The following is a 15,963-nucleotide window of genomic DNA, read 5'->3' as shown; positions in this document are numbered from 1 at the left end:
ATTTTGCCATTTGATCAATGTGTCATTGTTAATTGTTAGAATTGTTCTACAGTTTAGAAATTGCCCAGTCCATGATCCAAACCAAGTTCATTCCTGGTTGCATTGTGACCGGGTGTGGAAACACCAATGCTCTTGAACAGAACACCCTCCAAAAAGTAGTTGACATGGCCCGATCCATCAGGGGTAAAGCCACCCTCCCACCATTGAAAATGAATCCCAGGATTGTATATGGTAATATTTATATACTTGATCATAAATCTACTTTTGAACTTTGAACATGTTGCCTCTCCTGAATTAGCTGTCTGTCAGCAAGATTTCTGATAACTTGCTTAGCTGGCAAGTTGGCTGAACTTGGCTGAAGGAGTTAGAGAAAGTTTTTCTTCAGTTTTGTAGTAATATTTGTCCAGTATCAAACACCTTGTATCACTTTGGAATCAATTCTTCTCATTTAGGACAAGCCCTTCTCAATTAATGAGCAAGTGGGTCAAACATCTGTGTAGCGACTGTTTTGAATGGATAACCTTGAAATGAACCTTCAATTTACGATGTCTTTGGTATCTCCGATGTTAAATGTGAATTGTTACATTTAAGTAATTTTAAAATTGTTCCTTTTGGATGGCTGTCAATTTTTACTAACTTTTTTTGCTCAAAGGGACACTATTTAACTATCGTGGGTTTTTATTTTAAAGATATTTGACATGTGTATCACTTATCCTTGACTGGTTTTATTTATGGTGTAACGTTCCTTGCCCTTGGTAACGGAGCTCCTGACCTGTTCAGTGCAATTGCAGCCTTTTCTGATTCTAGAACAGCAAGCCTGGCAATTGGAGCTTTGTTTGGTAAGTTGCCTATTTTGTTTTCTGCATTAGTTTCCAATTGTTTTATTGATCGGTCGTCATTGCCTTTATAAAGTACATTTTGCTTGACCATGATGTCATCTTTGCTGGGAAGTGACCAAATGGATCATGTATCCGAGTGGGAAGCAAGCTGGATATGTCAGTGGATATGGAAAAGGGTGTAGAGCTTACTGTCGACCATAGTAAACATCTTTCTTTGCAGAAAGGCCATTTGATTAGGATGTGAACAGACCTGAGTCAGAAATGCGACTCTAGGATCAATGGGTAGATGGACAACTAGGGGTGGACAGCAATTGCAAATATTGTTCCCATTAACAAGTACAGAGACTGGTATTATCTCTTGTAGCTCCAAAAGAAAGGGGGAGAAAATCACAGGTGCTGGGATACTTGTGTATACTTATTTTCACTTTAGTGAGGCAAGCATGTGTGATGTGGTGACGTAATGTGTGTCATTCATGTACTCTTACATGTAACCAATGAGTTATGTAAACAAAGAATGGTTAATCAAAATATTTTATAATACTAATTATTAAATACACCATACCACTCCTTAGCTATAACTCCAATACAGAATTCATTGCTCACAGTGCATTCTTTAGACTGCAGGCAAATATTTTTGCTAGCACAACACACTACATTGACACTGAATCAGAAGCTTGCCATATAACACAACGTAGCACACTCTGCCACTGACAATTCACCAGCTATGCTGTTCCTGGGTCGCCCCTTGTGCTTAAACTTGGATCTTCTCAAACCCAATCTCAGGACGAGTACGCAGGACAAACAGCTGAGGCAATTTGAGGGTTCCTCGAACAAGATTTAACCTTTAAAGAGCTCACACTTGTTGCATCATGCTCTTTTTAATGATGTCTTGAGATTTCCAGAATATTCCTAAACTCACTGCTAGCGATGTTGTCTACTGAGCAAATAGGCAGCCTTGCAGCTCCTGATCCAGAACTTTCTGCCAGAGTACACGTGCAGATTCTGCTCCAAAAATAAGGCTATTATGGTGATTGTAGCCCTTTGTTGATGTTGAGAAGCATTTTGGACTTCTCCACCTCCGAGTGTAGATAGGCCTCGGCTAAGTCTACTTTGCTGAAGTGTTCCCCTTCAGAAAGATTTGCAAAGATGTCCTCTATCCTGAGCAGAAAGTTGATCTACTTTCAGTACTGGGTTATGGGTTTCATTAAAATCACTGCAGATCCTGACAGACCCATCTTGGCTACTGGAGTTGTCCATGGGCTCCACTCACCCTTAGAAAGAATTCTATCAGCCTCCATGTGTTCTAGTTCTAGTTACTTTATCATGGATGGTGTAAGGAACCAGATGTGCTTTGCAAGATTTGGATGTGGCATTTTCACTAAATCATCTTTTTTAAAACAAAAGTGTTAAGAAGGGACTTGTAGACTGTTGCGAGAAACATAAGGTTGTTTCAGTAGGTGATTGTAACTCTCCACATATTGACCGGGTCCGTACTGTGAAAAGACCAGATGGGGTAGAGTTTGTCAAATGTGTTCAGGAAAGTTTCCTTAGTCAGTACATGGAAGAGCGATGAGAGAGTGTGCAATACTTGATCTGCTATTGGTCAATGAGGCAGGGCAGCTGACAGAGGCTTGTGTTGGTGAACACCTTGCATCTAGTGATCCTTTTGCCATTGGTTTCAAAGTAAGTATGCAAAAAGATGGGTCTAGTCCTTGCTTTGAGGTTCTAAATTGGAGAAATGCCAATTTTGATGACATCAGGAAGCATCTGGCAAATGTGGATTGGGACAGGCTGCTTTTGGGCAAAGGTGTACTTGGAAAGTGGGAGGCCTTCAAAAGTGGAATTTTGAAAATTCAAAGCTTGTATGTGCCTATCAGAATAAAAGGTATAGATAACAGGTATAGGGAACCTTGATTTTCAAGAGGTTAAGGGAAAAGATGTACACTGTAAGTATAGGCATGTGGGACCAAATTAGGTGCTTATGGAGTATAAGAAATGCAAGAGAACATTTAAGAAAGAACTCAGGAGGGCCTCTGGAAGGTTGGAATGATAATCCATGCATGGAGCCAAAAGAGATCTTAAGTGCTGTTTTTTTTTCTCTCATCTGTATTTACTCGGGATATGGACACAGTCTATATAAGTGAGGCAAAATGGCATCAACTTCATAGATAATATACAGATTACAGAGGAGGAGGTATTTGCTGTCTTGAGACAAATTAGGGTGGATATATCCCCAGGGCCTGACAATGTGTTCCCCTGTGGGAGGCAAGCGCAGGAAATGCCAGGGCCTTGGCAGAGATATTTAAATCGCCTTTGGCAATGGGTGAAGTGCTGGAGGATTGGAGGATAAGCAATGTTGTTCCACTGTTTAAGAAAGGCTCTTTAAAAATAAACCAGGAAATTATAGGCCAGTGAGCCTGACATCTGTATTGGGAAGTTAGTGGGAAGTATTCCAAGGTATCAAATGAGTATGTGGATAGATAGGGACTGATAGGCTAAGATAGGGGATGGTCAGTGTGGTCTTGTGTGTGGTAGGTCATGTCTAACCAATCTTCAAGGTTTTCAAGGAAGTTACCAGGAAAGTGGATGAAGGCAAGGCAGTGGATGTTATCAACGTGGATTTTAGTAAGGCATTTGACATGGTACATCATGGGAGGTTGTTCAAGAAAGTTCAGTCCTGGCATTCAAGATGAGGTAATAAATTGGATTAGACATTCTCTCTGTGAGAGAGGCCAGAGAGTGGTAGGAGATAGTTGTCTGCGACTAGTGGAGTGCAGCAGGTATCAGTGCTTTGTCCATTGTTTGTTATCTATATCAATGAACTGGATGATGTGGTAATTGGATCAGCAAATTTGTGGATGACACAAAGATTGGAGTAATGGACAGCAAGGAAGATTGTCAACACTTACAATGGAATCTGGTCTAGCTTGAAAAATGGGCTTATAAATATCGGATGGAATTTAATGAAGACAAATTCAAGGTGTTGCACCCTGGAGGGACCAACCAGGGTAGCCTTGTGTAATGAGTGGCAGGGCACTGAGGAGTGCAATAGAATGGGATTCTGGGAATACAGATCCATAATTCCTTGAAAGTGGTGTTACAGGTTGAAGGGGATCGTGAAGTTTTTTGGCTCATTGGGCTTCATAAATTTAAGTATTGAGTATGTTATGTTGAAGTTGTAATTTTTTTAAATAAATAAGTTTTAAAAATTGAGGCCTAATTTGGAGTTTTATGTGCCATTTTGGTCACCTACCTACAGCAAATATGTAAACAAGGTTGAAGAGTAAGTTTTCAAGGATGTTGCGGGGTTTGGATGACCTGAGTTGTATAGAAAGATTGAATAGGTTAGGACTGCATTCCTTGGAATGTAGAAGATTAAGAGGAGATATGATAGAAGTGTACAAAATTGAGGGGTATGGATAGGGTAAAAGCCAGCAGTCTTTTGCCATTGAGGTTGGGTGGGACCACAGCTAGAGGTCATGAGTTAAGGGTAAAAGGTGAAAAGTTTAAAGGGAACATAAGGGGGGAAAACTTCCTGAGGAGTGTCATGAGTGTGGAATGAGCTGCTGGTGCAAGTGGTGCATGCAAAAATGATTTCAACATTTAAGAGAAGTTTGGATAGATACATAGATGGTGGGGGAATGGAGGGTTATGGTTGATGGGACTAGGCAGTTTAAATGGCTGGGAATGGACACAATGGGACAATGCACTCTTTGTGCTGTACTTTCCTGTGACTCTCTGTTTGACTTTTGCAATTCCAACCTTGATCACTGCTTTGGCATCATCCAATACCTTTCTTAATTTTTAGTTGCCTCTATTGTAGGGGATGTGGTTTGAAAATGAAGTATGGATTTCCAAGCAAGTTATAGTTGTCTCGGGCAGTTGTGACCACACAATGCTAGGCGTCCTGTTCTTAACACACACGTGGCTTGTTGGTTGTTGTATTTCACTGTTATGAATGTCATTTCCATAGGAGTTGTCTTTTCTCTAGTGTCTTGGTTCAGTATCTGCAGGTTTCAGTTCAGTATCTTTGAAATGTCATTCAAATTCATTTTGTGGACTGACTGAAACAGCTGAGCCAGTGCCCAATTACTTTCTAATTTGCCATTCCCTTATGGTGTAAGCTATTTTGCTTCTCTCCTGTTTTCACATTTTAAATCTCAAGACTATCCAGTCCTGTGTCACTCTCATCATTATCAGATTTTTCATTAACAGCATGCAGATTTCTGCTTGCTTGCTTTTTTTTTGAAACTGCTTGACTTTTTCTCTTCTATTTATTTTTGTCTGCCGACATGCTCTAAAGAGCATAAATATGTGGGCTACTTTGTTGCATTTTCTACAGGCTTTGTCTTTAGACCTGCATTGGTCTGGTGTATGTGAGCCTCTGCCACAACGGAAACACAATTCGTTTGGCCAGGCAGATTCTTGTTCAGACGTTGCAGTTTTGTTCGCACACTCTTTCATTCCTGACTGCTACTCGATGGCATCTCTGGCTGTTGTTTCCACTGATACATCTGTTCTTTTCAATGTGTGTGCTTCAGTTTGGAGCAGTTTTCGAAAACTTTCTTGTAAAGTTCCACAAGCTAAATGATCTCTCAGTGCATCATAAGGCCCATCACTGAACTGACGATGCTCAGACTATTTCCTTAATTCAGCCACAAGCTGAAATGTACTCCCCTTCTTTTTGATTAAGCTTATGAAAACTTGAAGTATTTTGCAATCAACAATTGCTTCAGTTCTAAATGTTCTTCCATTATGTTCACAAGATCAGCAAAGCTCAAGGCTGGTTTTGTTAACCCTCAGTAACATTGGCACACTCTTCTCATTGACTGTTTTGCTTCAAAATACTGCTCAATTCATTCAGTATACAATATTCAGTTATCTCTTCTGCAATCAATTGTGCTAATCTTTACGATGTTGCCAACTATTTCTACTTTTATTTGTTATAACCTGGTACTCTGTTTATGAATATGAATTTTGTCTGTTTTCTGTCTTTTTTAAAAACTTGACTGTCTCCCCTTCTGGAGAAAAATTTGCTGTTTTTTTTTAAAACTATACTGTGGAGTAATGCTGTATGTAAACAAACAATGCTTGAACAATATATTTTCAATATTACTGTAATAAATATGCAATTGAGCAGTTTGGACATGATGGTGAAGAGAGCGAATAAGCACTTGGAGAAGTGAATTGATTTGGAGAAAGGCATCATGGATGTACTTAACTTTTATTAGACAACTTTTTTTAGTAAGCAGATCAATGAAGGATATGTGATGCATATGGATATTTCTATCTTTGGGATAAATATTTGATAGTGCCTCAGGAGAAAAGGCCCTTTTCTTTTAAGCAGTCTGCCACCACTTTAGTCCTTGTACATATCCAGAACAAAGAAGCAGACAGAAACGATCATTGTAGTGTTACGTACCCCGTAACTGGGTCACTTACCAGCAAAGATAGAGAGGTCCGTTGAAGTCTGATGGTACTATTTTTAACAGTATTTATTGATAAAAATACACAAAATAATAATGCAAACATACAGATAATATACGTCGTCAATACTAAAAGTGCGGGTATAATAATACTCAATAAGAAATAGCTCTATCGTTGTCTAGGGGATAATGTATTGTCCGATGGAAATATAAAAGTCACTTTAGTTCATTCAAGCTGCAGCTTTTGGTTGGAGAGAGAGACGGAGGTTTAGAACTTGCCCGTTTTCCATTTTATGTTGTCGATCCTTCAAAATGGCGTCGGTGGTGATCTCTTCCTTAGCTAAGCCGCCTTCCGTGGTAGGGCCTCAATCCCGGGGCAACAGGAAAGGACACACGTGGGCCCTCCACCGGCTGTCTCTATTAAACGCTGTCACGGAACTTCTAGCGTTTCTCCCGGTGCGTGTCCAGGGGCCGTTCCCCAGACCCTCTTTTATCCCCACTCACGGGGTCTCAGATGTCACTCAGGGTGGAATGATGCCATCCCCCAACCAGCCCACGTTGCCTGAGGGCTTCCATGAAGCACAGTACTCAATACACAATTCCGTCTCCAAGGGACAGATCTGTTCCGTGGCTTTGTATCGCTGGGGCCAGGACATTCCAAACGTCTCTCTCTCATTTCCTGGGTCTCCTGACCTGACTTAATAGCGATCTTGCGATTCTCAAAAAGGAGGGGGCCACGGGCGTAACAGTAGATGCTACCCATCCTGCAAGCTGCCTTTTCCTAAAGCTGCTTTCTGCAAAGTGCTAGAGGGCTATTATAAGTTAAAATATAATGCCCTCTTAATAGTTGCTTCTCCCAGGCAGTTAGTCTGATCAACCATTCTAGTCATCAACACCCCCCCCCACCCATTAACCCAGTCAATGCACCGTAAGCAGCTTTTAAACCACTTTCTATAATGCTGTTTACAGTGTAAATGCTGGCATTTATGCACATTTTATTCCCTATCTATACTCTAACTTTATTTTCATAGAATTCTTTATAATTATTGAACATTGTTGATTTTTTTTTGTTGCATGTCACACCCACAGACGACAGTAATACATGTCTGTGATGAATAAAAACTGATCCCTGGTGGGAGAGTGAACTGTGAGAGGGAGAAAGAATAGAAACAGGATAAATGGGGTGAAATTCTAAAAGTAGCGTAGGAACTGTGGTGATGGGGTGGGTGTTGAGGGAATGAGGAATATTGCAGCTTAAAACAACCCAGGGTTCCAATTGAAATTCAGGTGCTGTTCATAAAGCTGATCTGACCATGGTTGAGATGCATTCCTTTCCGTGTATCACACTTGAGTGTAGAAATGAAGGATTTTGATCAGTTTGCTTTTCTGTCGGTGAAAGAAATTTCATGCAGCTTTTTCTGATCCTGTGCAGTGGCCCCTCTGCAGCAGAAATTTGCTAGAGTCTAGGGTGATGTACTAATGAAATACAACTATGAAGCTTCAGACTTTTCACTGTTTTGCAGGTGCTGGTATATTTGTCACCACGGTTGTCGCTGGAGGTGTTGGCCTAGCAAGACCATTTATAGTTGCATCCAGACCCTTTCTTCGAGATGTAATATTCTATATGGCTTCAGTTTTCTGGGCTTTCCTAGTCATCTATTATGGGCGCATTGATTTGGCGCAAGCACTTGGTGAGAAACTTGCTTAAGTTTCAAGAATAAATGTTAGTTGATTTTTAGCTTCTGACAACTTGTCAATTTAGACATGTAGTAATCTGTTTTCAAATGAATTTTGCACATAATCTCCACAGGTTACTTGGCACTGTATGCAGTTTATGTGTTTGTGGTCATTGTCAGCAGTATAATTTACAAGAAGAACAAAAATCGGCTACAAAATTCTCTTTGCAACAGTCTTCCAGAAAGTAAGTGAATTGCTAATCTTGTGCTTGACGGCGTTTAAAATTTTAGTTATAATCTCAGAATGACTATCTGCAGTAGGTTACACGGAGGTTGTAGCCATGTACAGTACTGTGCAAAAGTCTTGGGCACCCATGTACAGCTAGGGCGATTGACTTTTCACGATGCTGTGTTTGTCAACATGGAGCAGAGTTTGTAAACCTGGTGGGAGCAAAGGAAGGTGGACGGTGAAGGTGGAGTGCCACGCGGAAGGGATGTGGGACAGGTACAGACGCCCCTCCCCACCCCTGAGACATCAGACAGGGTCATTTGATTCCAAACTATTGGTTTATTGATCATTACAGAATGTCACGCTGGTGCTTCCTGCTCGCTCCCCTCTGCCTTCCCCTTTTCCCAACCACAATTCCCCTCTCCAAGTCCCCTTCCCACTCTCAGTTCACGCTAGAGACCCATTTCAGTATCGGGTTTATCATCACTCGTGTCATGAGTTTTTTTTGTGTGTAGGTATGTGTGTGTGACAGTGCAACGTGTAAAATTACTGCAAAGGTTTTAGACCCCCCCGAGCTGTCAACGTGCTGAAGACTTTTACACAAAAATCTAACGTGCTGGTGGGGGAGGAAGTTGGGTTCCTTTATCCTTTTGAAATGCACATCCTCATCCCACACTATAAATATAGATCTTGCCAGTCTTAAGAAGGCAGAGTTTGTGTATGGATTACTGGTGGCTTGCTTTGTGTTAAATTTTAAATTGCCTTATTCTGAAAGAAGGAAGATGATTTCTGCTTTTGGTGTCGCTATATAGTCTCCTCTGTGACTTGTGACATGGTACACTGTGTGGAAGAATTAGCAGTAAACAGCTGCTAATCATTCTGCTTTAATAAACTGATATTGTTTGGGACAATATTCCCAGCCTAGCGCCACATAAATCATGAGATTTGCATGTTGTGCTGGATGTAGTAACCGAAGTAATTGCTGTTTTTCCAGTTTGTGAAAATGATGACGCAGTTCCTACATGTACCAAGAGGCCCATACATGGAGACTGTAAGCACTTTCTTAATCTAAAATAGATTTGTGCTATCTGTTTTATTCTTGCAAGAGCCCTGTAGAACTTTGTGCTATTTTCAATTGTATAATGTGCAGAATTTATTGTTGAGCTATTTCACTGGCCTGCTTTGCATGTTGGCATGTGGCAAGGGCGGATTCTTTCTTGGGCCATTGTGTAGTGTACTTCAGTGATGGGTCGTTTGGTTTTGCTTTTGTCTTGGTAATGCTTCCCAACTGCTGCAGTCCAGACCGTGAGCTTCTGACCAGAGTTTTATTTCCTCAGCGAGCGAGTATCAGTCCTTAATTGAAAATGAAGAACCCAGATCTACAAAATCTATTCTGCTGGGTGCTCTTAATCCCATTGACCTTCAGAAATGGAGGAGGAAACGTCTGCCCTGGAAGATTTTCAAATGCCTGAAGGTGATTTCTGCTTGTTTATAAAGTAAGAGCAGAATCAGCTCATCAAGTCTGCTCTGCCATTCCATCATGGCTGATTTATTATCCCTGTCAATCCCATTCTCTTGCCTTCTTCCCATAAGTTTGACACCCTTACTGATCAAGAACCTATTAATCTACATTTAAAATTATGTTCATAAGGAGACATATATTTGGTGAAGGGGGGGGGGGGGGGGTTGAGAGGAGGTGGTATTAATACTACCCTAAAATTCTGAAATGTTCATATTCCTGGAGACGCGAGTTAACTTAATTCATGAGTTTTCATCCTAATTTTTAATACATTCTGCCCTGAGCTGCTGAACTTCGCTATCTTACTATTTTGATCTCTCCTTCAAACAAAGGAGAAATGTTTTTATCATTGGAAGTGCTACATTCTGGATTGTTAAGGTTGTCGGTTAGATTATTTTGATGTCCTCAAATTTGGGACGGCCCAGTAGCATAGTGGTTAGCACAATGCTTTACTGTGCAAGTGATCCAGGTTCAATTCTCACTGCTGCTTGTAAGCAGTTTGCACGTTCTCCCTACAACTGCGTGGGTTTCCTCCCGCAGTCTAAGGTACTGTACTGGTTGGTAGGTTAATTTCTCATTGTCCTGTGGTTAGGCTAGGATTAAAATTGGAGGGTTGTTGGTTGGGGGGCTGGAAGGGCCTATTCTGCACTGTGCTTAAATAAAATATTGGGCAACTGTTTTAGCTGCTCCATATATTTAAAAAAAAAAACAATTGAGCTATCTCTCCATGATCCTAGACATTTGACACTTCAGCATGCTAGTTAGTCATTGCTGGACAAACCAGAGATATTTTCCAGAACTGAATTTAGTGAATTTTCCATTAGTCACTTGATTCTGATTTGTTTGTTTTCTTCCCCACCCCCTCTTCCTGCCACCTGTTTTGGTTTAGTTTTTTTTTCATTTTTAGACTGGTAGGCTATCTAATTACAATAATGTACAACTGCTGTCAACATTCGGTTATAACTTCTGTTTTCTTTCCCCTCTCTTTCAGCTGCCAATAGAGTTTCTGCTTCTGCTTTGCATTCCCGTGGTTGATTTTGACCAAGATGACCACAACTGGAAGCGGCCTCTGAATTGTCTGCAAATAGTTACTGGCTCGCTTGTCTGCATCCTGGTATTTAAATCAGGCTATTGTAAGAATAATTCGCCTTAAACCTTGTTAGCATAGTGGTCCAAGTATCAAAAAGACATCTCGGAAAGGGCAGTCCGAACTGGAGTGGTTCTGGGTGAGATTTGACATCTCATTGAGAAGTGCGGTTGGTTCTCAATCTTGAACATTTCGAACTAATACTGTCAGGGGAGGGGATGTTAATAATGGAATCATCTGCCTTGACGGTTTTTTTTATGGTCCCAAAATGAAACATCTGTGCAAAGTTGGGGGGGAAATGAATTTGCGCAACTAATGCTTTCGTATTTTGCTATTGGTTTTCCATCCTCACTGCTGACTCATTGAGATAATTCACCCCAAATGTTCAATTTTTTCCAGATGTTTTATTGTTGTAAGTGCAAGGGATTTTTAAATTGTACAGAACAACAAAAAAAAATGTTGGTCTGTAGTTTGGCCATGTCAAGTTGCAAATGTACTTTGAGCATGACTATTGAGGTCATTGGACTGATTTTGGAAAGCGCTAATGCAGGATTTGGAAACTGGCTGGTTTTGAATGTTGCTAACAGAATGACACAGTAGCATAGAGGGTGGCAAATGCTTTATTGTATAAGCGACCCAGGTTCAATTCTCTTCACTGCCTGTAAGCAGTTGGTACTTTCTCCCTGAGATTGCATGGGTTTCCGGGGGTTCTGGTTCCCTCCCAGTCTAAAGATGTACTGGCTGGTAGGTTAATTGGTTGTTGTAAGTTGTCCCATCATTGGGCTGGGATTAAATAGCAGATTGAAGATCGGTGTGGCCAAAAAGGCCTGTTCCACAGTGTTTTAATGAATAAAATTTTTAAAATATAGCTGCTATAAAGTTTAAAAAATAATCGCAGTTGAATATCTATGTGCCATAATGTTCTATATCGTTGTCAATTATTTTAAAATGGAAACATTTTGAATGGAGACTCTGCTTTTAACCGTCTCAGCTTCACAGCTTAATGCTCTGTTGGGCAGCAGAGGTATTTAGATCAAATAGTAAATTCAGATTGTGGTTTCTTGCCTTATCTCCATTTCCAGTGGAGAATAAAATGGGGTGAGGTCACCTTGCTGATATCCATTAGGTAAATAGTTATTTTTCCCGTTGGACACTAAACGTTTGGTCTTGACACAAGTACATTCTGGTCAAAATAAATGTGAAAAGTGCAAGAGCAGCACAGTGGTGCAGCTAGTAGAGATCAAGAGCCAATCCTGACTTCCTGTGTGGAGTTTGTTCTTGCCCTGACTGGGTTTTCACTAGGTACTTTGGTTTGCTCTTTTATCCCAAAGACATGGGTTGAAAGGTTAATTGCCTCAAGCATGGGTGGGTGGGAGAATCTTAAGAGGGGAAGTGCAGCCTGATTCAGTGGGAAGAAGGGTGAATAAAGCGGACTATGTACGTGGTTGGCATGAACCTGTGACCTTAAGGTCTTGTTTCAGTTTCTTTGATTCTGCTCTGAAACAAATAGAATCCTTTGCCACATGAAGTAACACATGGGCTCGTGTCAGATTTGATCATGGGACGGAGTCACTGTCCCTGCTTTATCCTGGATGCTGTCCTTTGCAGAATGAATTCTCATTTCTGTAAGGCTTATTGGGGAATTTTTGTATGTTCTGTACAGCAGGAGGTGGGGACTGCCTTGGACTTGGTGGGGTGAGTGGGGCTGGGGGAAAATACGTATTCCCAAAAAAAGGGGTTTGCATGGCATATTGATAAGAGGATTGGTTTAGAGCAAACTGGAATAACTGGTCACTTTCTGATGGGTACTGCATTTGGTAGTGTACTGCAAAAGTGGACATTAGGGTAAGCCTGGTTTACTAACTTTATTTGGAGAAGGAAATTTGACCACCTCATTGAATTATGTAATTCGAGTCCTTTATGTAGTTAACACTCAACACCTGAGGTCTCAAAGGTAACTTGACTCAAGGCAAGGATGTTGTGACAGCAACAGTCCTCTTACTGCAATGAATTGACTCTTCAGGATTAACACAGTTCCCTTACACAGGGCTTTAATATGACAGCTGAAGTACCATTTGGGCTTCTGTGTCTGAAGGACAAATGTGTCTTTTGAGCTTGTCTTGTGTGTTGCATGTTTTTTTTAAACATAAATTTACCTCTGGTATACAAAATTTGCCTGTTCAAGGGTTTGCCCTATGAAGAGTAAGGCAGGCCCACAGCCTAATTTGGATTGTAAATTTCTGAAACTATAATCCTGAGGTCTGGGAAGGCTTGGTGAGTATAATCAAAACAAGTTTGGACACTCAAGGATCTGAACACATGATTATCGGATGGAAAGCTGAACACGAGGCAAGGTTACTTGTACAATAGTAAAACCGGCTTGGTTGGGAATGGGGAAATGGGTGTATCTTGTGGCCATTTGCTGTTTCTTCTTGCAGAAATAAAATGGCATTTTCTCATTGAGCTTTAATATGCTGCACTTGTTATATTGTATGATCCATTTCTAATTTGTATATTCTTAACAGCAGTATTGTTTTCACGTGCGATCACTTAACCTTTTTTTTCGTTAGATGGATTACTACTCATCCATGGCCAGTATCCTGTATGGGGTCTTACTCTGGTGATTTCATTGCTCTTGGCATCTATAATTTTTTTCTTCACAAAGAATGAGGAACCACCAAAGTTTCACTGCGTAAGCCATCAATCCAGATTTTATAAAGCTGCTTTTTGAATGATTGTATATTTTACAATACTGAGGCAGTATTTGATTTCCATGTTGAAACTTGGCTCCAATCTAAACATCTAACAGATGGCTTTACTAGTGTGTTCCCAATTGCATTCCAAAAATTCCTTCTCTGTTAAAGGAAGTCAGTACAATCTTTACAAACACAACCTGAGAGTCCCTGCCTGAAATGTCAGCAGTTTACTTTTTTTCCATGGGTGCTGCCTGGCCTTCTGAGTTCCCCTAACATTTTGTATGTGTTGCTTTGGATTTCCAGCATCTGCAGGGTTTCTTGTGTTTGTAACACAATCGGTTCCTTGCTGGAATCTGGAAATGCCTGCGGTTCAGGAAATGAGCTCCTTTATTTCTAGATGCATGCATTAAAGCATTTTGAATTGATGAGCTGATGTGTGAGCTGAATGGAAAAGCTGTTATTTACTTCTGTATTTGACTTTTGTGACTGCAGTTGGCTATGCACCAATTAAATCTTGCAATTACAATGACTCGACTACTGCTTAGTGTTGGAGGCAATGAAGGTCTTCCATTTCGGGCAGTGATCAGGGCTTTCTTCACTGTGTCAGTAGCTCTGTTTTCACCACTCAGTCATGCAACTCCCAGGTGGAGAATCAGAAATAACGTTACATTCAGATGTAGAAGGGTTCTTCATTGCTGTTTCTATAGCAGTTTTGTTTTACCAGTCTGTTGTTAGCTCTGAGCTGAAGCCCCTGAACCTGGAGGACTGGTGGACCACTCTTAGTCTGGCCTCTACCCTTTGACCTGTTTGGTATGGGTGGCTCTACCAAGAACCAACGCATAAAGCCCTGACTCCAGCCAATATAAGCTCTCCAGGTCATTGACGCACACAAGCCTCCAAACCCTGAGGCAAAGTTGTGGTCCTCTTGGAGGGAATTACGATGACTTGGTGGCAAATTTTTATAGTGCAACAATTTACCTTGGTATTCATTGTTAATTCATTTTGTCCTCTATTCACTAATGTTGTGTTACTTTATCCTACATTACAGCTTGATTTTTCTCCACTTTAGTTTGGACAGATTCTTGGTTTGTAGGTTTTTGTAGCCCTCCAGATATGTTATTCTTGACCCAGTCCTTTATTAATTATCCTCATGTCTTTAACCTTTTGAAAAGTTCCAGTTTTTAATTTATTTCATTTGCAAATGTTAAATACAAATATCCATTTGATAAATCTTTTGGTATGCATTTGACAGAATCAAACTCTGACTTTCTATCGCCACTCTTGACATTGTGCTTTCATTTCAAATGTTAAAATTCATGATTTTGGTTGGAATTGGACATGGATCAGTGTTACTGTGAGTGTAAAGGCTAATGTGCTACTTGCATTGCTCTAAAGTAGGCATTCAGTACAGAGAGATCTGACAGAAATTTGTTTCATTTCAGGCATTTGCTTTTATTGGGTTTCTCTTCAGCATCATATTGATCAACGGCATAGCCATTGAGATTGTCAATCTTTTGCGCTCCATTGGAATAATTTTTAACCTAAGTAATACAGTACTGGGATTGACATTACTTGCCTGGGGAAACAGTATCGGAGGTATGTTTAGTCTGGTTGGGGAGGCAATGGTGGCCAATTTACAATGGTCAGAATCTGATCACTATATCTGTAGCATGGTGGGGCGGGGGGGTGCGAGGACAGAAGTTCTTGAAGTACACAGCATCTTAAATATGGAATAAGGTGATTTAAGCCTTTTTTTTTGTGTATGTGAGGCTGGGGGGAAGTTGCCCTTTAACCATGTACTTGTACCCTCCCAGACACTTGCCTTTAGGTAAGGCCGTCAGATGAGGAAGAGGAATTGCATTTTTTTTTGTGCTTGTGGTTTCATTTCTTGGGGAGGGGAATAATGCACAGATGTTGAATTTCTCTAATGCCACAGTACCTATCAAATTTGAATTTTGTATGTTTGTGGGGGGGAGGAGAATGAGCTTGAAACTGGTTTCCTGTGACGCTTTCTTATTTTTCAGATTTGTTCTCTGACATCACAGTAGCCCGACAAGGATATCCACGTATGGCTATTGCTGCGTGCTTTGGTGGGATAATATTTAGTATCCTTTTTGTTTTGGGGGCATCTGTATTTGGACAGTCTGTTCAAAGTTGTATGGTTCCTTAATTCAATTGTAGATATGCTGTTTGGTATAGGCCTAAGCTCTCTGATTCAAATGCCCTACAACAATAATATTCTTGAGGTATGTGTCAATCCCTGCTTTGAATGCACTTTTTACCTTGTCTCTATGTTTTTGAAAAGACAATGTAAGCTGGTTTTAGCCTTGTCACATTGTCTTCCATCATAAATTTGAAACTCTTGTATGCATGAGGTAGAATCGATAGGTATATAATAGGAGGGGAGATATGAGCAATGGGCTGGTCAAAATTTAGAACAACTCAATTTGGGATATTTAACATTCAGGGCAAAATCGGATTAGGATCAAGT

General features: G+C 40.5%; 1 protein-coding gene across 5 annotated transcripts in view; it reads left to right on the top strand.

Annotated features, from left to right (window-relative positions):
* The window catches only part of slc8b1 (solute carrier family 8 member B1), a 47,586-nt gene that overhangs the window by 12,798 nt on the left and 18,825 nt on the right, over positions 1-15,963 (top strand). For all 5 annotated transcript variants that reach the window (XM_059988274.1, XM_059988276.1, XM_059988275.1 and 2 more), the window contains exons 6-15: positions 735-839; positions 7,789-7,956; positions 8,076-8,186; positions 9,165-9,221; positions 9,508-9,644; positions 10,681-10,822; positions 13,347-13,468; positions 14,915-15,068; positions 15,497-15,577; positions 15,654-15,718. In XM_059988274.1, coding sequence (XP_059844257.1) covers positions 735-839; positions 7,789-7,956; positions 8,076-8,186; positions 9,165-9,221; positions 9,508-9,644; positions 10,681-10,822; positions 13,347-13,468; positions 14,915-15,068; positions 15,497-15,577; positions 15,654-15,718 — 1,142 coding nt within the window. The remainder of the gene's footprint in view (positions 1-734; positions 840-7,788; positions 7,957-8,075; positions 8,187-9,164; positions 9,222-9,507; positions 9,645-10,680; positions 10,823-13,346; positions 13,469-14,914; positions 15,069-15,496; positions 15,578-15,653; positions 15,719-15,963) is intronic.

The sequence above is a fragment of the Hypanus sabinus genome, chromosome 13, assembly GCF_030144855.1.
Source record: "Hypanus sabinus isolate sHypSab1 chromosome 13, sHypSab1.hap1, whole genome shotgun sequence".
Lineage (NCBI taxonomy): Eukaryota > Metazoa > Chordata > Chondrichthyes > Myliobatiformes > Dasyatidae > Hypanus > Hypanus sabinus.
This window is presented reverse-complemented; position numbering and strand designations above follow the sequence as displayed.